This window comes from Protopterus annectens, chromosome 14.part0 (assembly GCF_019279795.1).
Source record: "Protopterus annectens isolate FY-2018-M chromosome 14.part0, PAN1.0, whole genome shotgun sequence".
NCBI lineage: Eukaryota > Metazoa > Chordata > Ceratodontiformes > Protopteridae > Protopterus > Protopterus annectens.
Window position 1 is genome coordinate 1100018656 of NC_056748.1, and position 7526 is coordinate 1100026181.

At 43.0% G+C, this 7526-nt stretch overlaps 1 protein-coding gene across 3 annotated transcripts in view; it reads left to right on the forward strand.

Annotated features, from left to right (window-relative positions):
- RPS24 (ribosomal protein S24) overlaps positions 1 to 7147 on the forward strand; it is a 181905-nt gene extending 174758 nt beyond the window's left edge. For all 3 annotated transcript variants that reach the window (XM_044056888.1, XM_044056887.1, XM_044056889.1), the window contains one exon: positions 7067 to 7147. Coding sequence is in view for 1 of the 3 variants with exons in the window: in XM_044056889.1 (XP_043912824.1) it covers positions 7067 to 7069 (3 nt within the window). In the remaining 2 variants the exon portion in view is untranslated. The remainder of the gene's footprint in view (positions 1 to 7066) is intronic.
- The last annotated feature ends 379 nt before the right edge of the window (positions 7148 to 7526 follow it).

Below are 7526 nucleotides of genomic sequence, written 5' to 3' on the forward strand. Positions count from 1 at the left end.
GGCGTAATAAATGATATCAGAAATGGTGAATTTAAAGCTGCAGACCCGTGTATGGCAGGAGAGGATGCTAAAGGGCGCCTTTAACGTGAATGTAGTATGCAACATGTCATAGGGCAGAGTTATAAATTTACAGGTCAAGTTTGACTGACTGTACTTGAGGAATGTAGTAGTGAAGCTTCACATATAGGTTAAGATCACTAAGGATTAGGTTATATGATAAATATTTAAAAATGCAGACTAGGGATGCATATGAAGAGACGTCCAGCTTTTGATGTTCTTCATTCCACATTGCTGCAGTCCTAACTATTGGGGTAGTCCGCTGTCCAGTCGGCCCGAATACCAAAGTATATGGCTGACGTCGGTCAGGGCGCATTAGACTGACGTCAGTACGTCAGGGTACTAATGCGCATGACCGACGTCATATCCTCTGTCTTTTTTGCCGCATGGTCCGATGCAGAAGCAATTTTGCGAGTGCAGGTTGGCGTTCTGAAAGTTTCTGAAGTCAGAGTTTCAGACCGAATCAAAGTTGGCTAAGTACCCCGTTGGGGAATATTTTGTTTTTTTCTTGCCTCAGTGTTTAACCGGATGTCAGAAAAAGTGAATAACTGTATTTCTTGTGGGAAACAGATACCTCATAGGGATTACCATACTTTGTGTATACCTTGTTTAGGGCCTGAGCACGACGTTGTTGGATGCCGCTCTTGTGCTCGATTTAACAAACGCACTATTAAGAGAAGGTTGGACTGTGCCAGGTTAGTTTTTGGGAAGCGTTGTAATTATAAAATGCCGTCGGATGCTCAGACGCCTGCTTCGGCCAAAAAGCGCAAAGACAAAGCAGCAAAGCCTAGAGTAGAAGAACCGACAGTCCCTGACGTCGGTTCTTTAGAAGGCTCAGTGGAGCCGGAGGTTCTGCCAGGTGTTTCTTTGGAGTCTCAGGGAGAGACTTTACTGTTACAGGATGTATCCTCGCAGGAAGTAGGCCAGGCTGAGGGGGCTTCTCAGGTGGCTGTTCTTCCCCCTCTTCCTAAGGTGGTTAGAGCCTCCCCTTCTGTTTCCAAGGCTTCTTTGAGAGGCAGGCCAAGTTTAGCTTCAGTGGGGGTTTCTCCTAGTGCTTCAGGGTCTTTGCCTAAGAAACATATGCTTAAAATGGCAGAGGATTTGATTACTATGATTAGATGTTCTATGCCCCCTCCTGATAAGAGGCCTAGGGTGGAACCTGAGTTTGAGAGTTTTGAGCAATGTTCGAGGCTTCTGAGTCTTGACTGAAGACTTGCAGGAGTATCCTCCTTATTCTGATTCTGATGTGGATGATTCTACTCCTTCAGCTTCTCCTCCTGAGGATTTTTCATTTTCAGAGACTCTGCATTCCATGAGGGAGCATTTTAAATGGGAAGGTCAAGATTACTCTGATTCCAGGAAGAGGCTTAGGGAATTCTTGTTTTTACCCCAGCATAGGCCTTTAGCTATACCTCCTGTTCTGAATGTGGTGGAAGATGATTTTGCAGAGGCTTCCCTGAATCCTGATTCTTTGCCTCCTGCCCCAGTTAAACCAGATAGGTACTATAGGGTGCCTGAAGCTCATAAGTATCTTTTTAAGAGTCCTAGGGCAGACCCGGAAACTGTCTCCCAGGGGCCTAAAGGTGTGAAGGCCTCTGTTGTTAAAAATCCTGTTCCTCCTGATAAAGAGGCAAGGGCTTTGGATAGATGGGGAAAGAAAGTGTATACTTCTTCCGCTTTAGCCATGAGGGCGTTGAATTGTCATTTTCACATGTTAAAATATCAGAATTACCTCCTTTCACAATTGAAATCTAAGGTGGATGCTCTGGCAGAAGGTATTGAGTGTAAAGAGTTGCAGGATTTAGTTCATGTGTCTGAACAGGTGGGTAAACATTCCTTGCAGTGTGGTTTTGATGCTGTGCAGGCCTCCTCGAGGGTGGCTGCCACTGGTTCTGTTCTTCGTAGGCATGCCTGGTTGAGAGATCAGAATTTAGCTGAGCATGTTAAAACTAGGATTTTGGATGCTCCTTTGCAGTCTGATGTGTTGTTTGGTTCGCCTGTGGAAGCAGTTTTAAAGAAAATGGAGGACAAGGCTAAGTCTATGCAAACTGTTAAGGATTTTTTGCAGGTGCAGCCTCCGAAGTTTAGTAGAAATTGGCCTACTAAGGGATGGACTTATCCTGCTTATGATTCCCAGTCTAGGGGTAGGTCTAGACGTGGTAGAGGCAGAGCTCAAGGTTCTTTTAGGCCTAGGACAGGGAGTTCCCCTGCTCAAACTTCTGGTGAGGGCAGGGGTCAGTCCTTTCGTAAGCAGACCCAATGACCTGCCTTTTCAGCTGCCAGAACATTCTCACCTGGCAGCACCTTTGGGAGGAAGGCTGTCCCTTTTCAAAGAAAATTGGGATTTAATTACCCAAGACAGATGGGTTCTGGATATCATTCACCACGGTTACAGGTTTTATTTCCATACCTTGCCTCCTTTCACAGGCATGCCAGACATTCCTCCTCTACAAAGAAAAGAGGCTCACAAGCAGATTTCTCTGTTGCTCCAAATAGGGGCCATTCAGCCAGTTCCTGTGCCAGAAAGAGGCCTAGGATTTTATTCTCGCCTGTTCCTAGTACCGAAGAAGGGGAACACGTGGAGACCAATTTTGGATTTATCTATCCTCAACACTTACCTGGACATTCCCAAGTTCAAAATGTTGACGTTACAACAGCTTTTACCTCTGCTGGGCGAAGATCACTGGATGGTAACTTTAGATCTCAAGGAAGCTTACCTTCATGTGCCTATAAGACTAAGTTGCAGGAAGTATCTGCGTTTTCGAGCTGGAAATTCTCATTATCAGTTCTCTGCATTGCCCTTTGGCTTATCCACTGCGCCCAGAGTATTCACAAAGGTTCTGGCTCCAGTGATAGCTTATTTCAGGCTAAAAGGAATTCAAATCTATCCTTACTTGGACGACTGCCTGATTCTAGCTCAAGAAAAGGAAGACCTTCTACAGCATTTAGATTGTCATAGCAGTGCTAAGATGCCTAGGGTATTCTGTGAACGAAATAAAGTCCAGTCTAGTACCCTCTCAAGACATGTGCTTTCTGGGTGTGAGACTGAATACAGCAGCCCAGATGGCCTTTTTAACCCCGGACAAACAAAAGAATCTTTCCAGTTACTTCCATCAACTATCTCTTCAGTCCGGGCTGACTGCAAGGACAGTCCTTCAAGCCTTAGGGTTCATGGCATCTTGTATTCTGGTGCTTCCCAATGCCAAACTGCATATGAGGAAGCTGCAATGGTATCTCAAAAATGTATGGACACAGCACTGCCAGGATTTGGACACTGTCATTCAAATAATACCTTGCATTCAAAAGGAATTTTTGTGGTGGGCTCAGGAATGTCACCTAAACAAGGGACTCTCTGTGACCTGGCCAGAGGCGAGTCAGATTCTAACGACAGATGCCTCAGACATTGCTTGGGAGCTCATCTAAATGGAAAGTGGATACAAGACAAGTGGCCTGCCAGACTACAGCATCTACATATCAACATGAAAGAGATGTTAGCAGTCCAGTTTGCATTAATGGCTTTCAAGGAGTTACTTCTTCCAGGGCAGGTGTTGATTCTAACAGACAACACAACTGTCATGTGGTACATCAACAAACAAGGGGAACACATTCTTACCCATTGTGCAGGCAAGCAATGATTTTATGGGAGACTGCGCTCAGCTTGCAACTAACTCTTCAGGCAAGGTTTCTGCCGGGAGCACAGAACTCCTTAGCAGATGTGTTAAGCAGACAAATCATGGATCCCCACGAGTGGAAACTGGATCTTCATGTATTTCAAAAATTGACAGTGTCATGGGGAACTCCAGACATAGATCTGTTCGCTTCTCCACTAAACCACCAGCTGCCAAAGTTTTGCACAAAGAGGTTTCATCACACAGCTTGGAAAGTGGATGCTCTTTCGTTCAGTTGGAAAAATCTTCATGTGTATGCTTTCCCACCTCTACCTCTTCTCCCAAAGGTGCTTCTAAAGGTCGGACAAGACAAGCCAAGGATGATTTTAATAGCTCCGGATTGGCCTCGGCAGCACTGGTACCCATTACTGAGGAGTCTGGTAAAGAAGCCTCCATGGCCTTTACCTTTGATTCCACACCTGTTGTCTCAGAGGGAAGGTCATCTGCTCAATGTCAAGCTTCACTCTCTTCATCTAACAGCCTGGCATATTCTGTTTTGAAAGACAGCAGGTCTCAACTTCCTCAACAAGTTTTAAATGTGATTATGGAAGCCAGAAGACCTAGTACAAGGAAAGTGCACGCAGAAAAATGGAAGAGATTTTTATTTTGGAGTGCAGCAAACAATTTGGAGATTTCTGAGCCTAATTTGAGTGTGGCTCTTCAATATCTTACTGAGTTATTGGACAAAGGTTTGTCTTTCTCTTCCATTAAGATTCATGCTGCAGCAATTTCAGCTCACTATGATTGTGACCCACCATTGTTTTCGCATCCTTTGTTCAAGCAATTTCTTAGAGGGCAAAGAATATAAGACCCCACGTAGAGCTCCTACTCCTGCTTGGGATCTCAATTTTGTGTTGGAGAAACTTACTCTACAACCTTTTGAGCCTGCGGCTACTGCTGAATTGAAATACTTGTCATGGAAGACTGCTTTTTTGTTGGCCATTACTTCTGCAAGAAGGGTTTCTGAGTTGCAGGCCCTTATGGCGGTAGAGCCTTTTTTGATTTTTCATAAGGATAGGGTATCTTTACGTACTAATCCTTCCTTTATGCCTAAGGTGGTTTCTAGTGTGGCTTTAAACCAAACTATTCATTTGCCTACTTTTTATGCAGATCCCCAAAATAAAGGGGAAAAGATTTTGCACACTTTAGATGTACATAGGCAATTGCGTTATTTGAGCAGGACCAAGGATTTTAGGCAGTCTCAGCAGTTGTTTGTTTCTTTTGCTTTGGGTTCGCAGGGCAAGCCTGTGTCAAAACAAACTATTTCTAGGTGGATTGGGTTTTGCATTGCATTTTGTTATTCCCATCATGGCAAGGAGATTCCAGCTGGGATTAGGCCTCATTCCACTAGGGCTACTGCCACTTCAACGGCATTCCTAAGGGGGGTGGCAACTAAGGATATTTTGGAGGCAGCTACTTGGAGTTCAGTGCATACTTTCTCTAAGCATTATCACCTTCCTCTCTACTCTAAGTCTAGGGCTGGTTTTGCCACAGCTATTTTGCAAGGCATGTTGTCAGTTCCTGCTTCCTTATGATTTGCCAGCCTCCCTTACCTCTGCTTTGGGATTCTACCCAATAGTTAGGACTGCAGCAATGTGGAATGAAGAACATAGTACAGTTTTGTACCTACCATAAATGTAGATGTTCGAGGATCCACATTGCTGCAGTCCAATTTACCCTCCCTCCTTCCCTCTGTGTTTAGGGGTGGTTGTGTAGGTGGGGTTATATTCTGGTAATTTTGTATATATTGTATATATTTTTGGTGCAGGTATGTTTGGAGTTTTTGGTTTTGGCCTTATCTTTTCAGGGTCTTCTGACATCTGGGGCAAGAAAAGACTGAGGATATGACGTCGGTCATGCGCATTAGTACCCTGACGTACTGACGTCAGTCTAATGCGCCCTGACCGACGTCAGCCATATACTTTGGTATTCGGGCCGACTGGACAGCGGACTACCCCAATAGTTAGGACCGCAGCAATGTGGATCCTCGAACATCTACATTTATGGTAGGTACAAAACTGTACTTTTTGTATAGAGGGGAATAAAATGAAAATGCGTATTTTCTGTGCAAAAAGTATTTATTCCATTTTTTTAACCAGTAATATCCATTTTTTTGACCAGTAATGTCCAACTGACCATACAAACCTTTTCAACAGAGGCCTGGGGGAAAGAAGCCACACAAGAAATAACAGTAGTACATATGTGACATATAGAACATTCCAGTACCATTTAGGAACATTACATACAAAGCTTAGTGAGAACTATTTACAATTCTACAACCTAAATTAAAATGTTAATGGATAAAAATACATATTTGTACACGTTCTTATTGCTGACTTTTCAATAGTTGTTAAATTTAGTGTATCTGTATTTATAATGTACAGAAAATGCGTGCATGTATGTATAATTTAGCAGTGTGTTATGGCCTTAGAATACATTGCTAGAAGATGTGGTGGAATATAGCTCTGCAGAGGAGTTCAGATGGAGTAATTAGGTGGGGAGAGGAGCTTACTGACACGCATCTGTTTGGTGCTTGCTTAAAATTGTAACGGATGTAGTACACACCTGTTTTGTGCTTGCTTAAAATTGTAACAGATGTAGTTTCTACCTATTTTTATTTCATAGGAGCAAAGAAGGATACATTAAGTTGAAAGCACAGTTTAAAAAGGGAACATTTAAAAGTAATTTTGTGCTGTACCAACTTTGGTTGGCACAGGACAGTGCCGTGACTGTGACCCAGGCAACTTGAGTTAGATTAGCAGCTTAAGCTTGTTTTTGGAAGTAATTTGGAAATAATGACTGCTTGCTTGCTGTTCTTTGTGGAAGGGAGGTGGCGCTGTTTGTGGTGAAAACCAAGGCTGAAAGTTGCAGTCAGGCTTGGATTGTCGCATCCTTGGGCCCACGGTGGAACATCACCTTTTATGTACTCCCAGGTGTGTTACTTAAGGCTGTAACAGCCCAAAGTTAGGACTTCATCTTGCAGCTGTGGTGCCTCTCTTGCTGCACATTACCCATGCAGTCTGACGTTAGCAACCCCTGCTTTGGACTAAGCTAGTTTACTATCATGCATCAGTTTGTATTGTGTGGACTTGTGGGGGGGGGCAGTTCATGTGCAGATGCATTTGCTTAATCGGCCTGTGTGAGTATACATGCAGTTTCAGCTGAAGTAACAAAAAAAATTAATGCAGTCTGTACTGTCATGAAGTTCTATGGCTCATTTATTGGAAGAGTAAAACCACTAGCCTGTCTTTAAGTTTTCAGGTTTAATGAAAATCAGTTTATTTTCTAGTGTGGTTGACGGACCTTTTTTTAATATCCAAATATTTTTTTTTGTCTTTCAGTGAGACTTGCCTTTGGATCTTCGCAACTGAGAAGATGGTGTTTTTTCTGTCATCAAATAAATTGTATAGTAAAATCTAAAATGTCTGCTTTTATTGAGTAATATTTTTATGCCAACTGAAAACTGTTTTGATTCTTATGTTAATAGATCACGTGGTTCGATTAAGGTTGAAAATGGTTACTGTGTGTGTGTGTATGTAATGGAAGATGTCTGAACCTCTTGTCCTACTTCTATTCACTAATCGGCTTATGCTGCTGGGAACTTCGAGAAGTTTGTCACCCATAATGTTGTGTGCTTTTATTTGTCACTGAATTTGTAGTGTTTTTTTGCCTCCTTTGAAACTGGTTTATCACAAACAGGAAATTTCCACTTTTTAACCTTACCCTGTCCTCCCAGAATGAGCTCAGTCTTTCATTTGCCTTTTAAATTTAATGCAAGGTGGTTGTCTGTAACAGTGATGG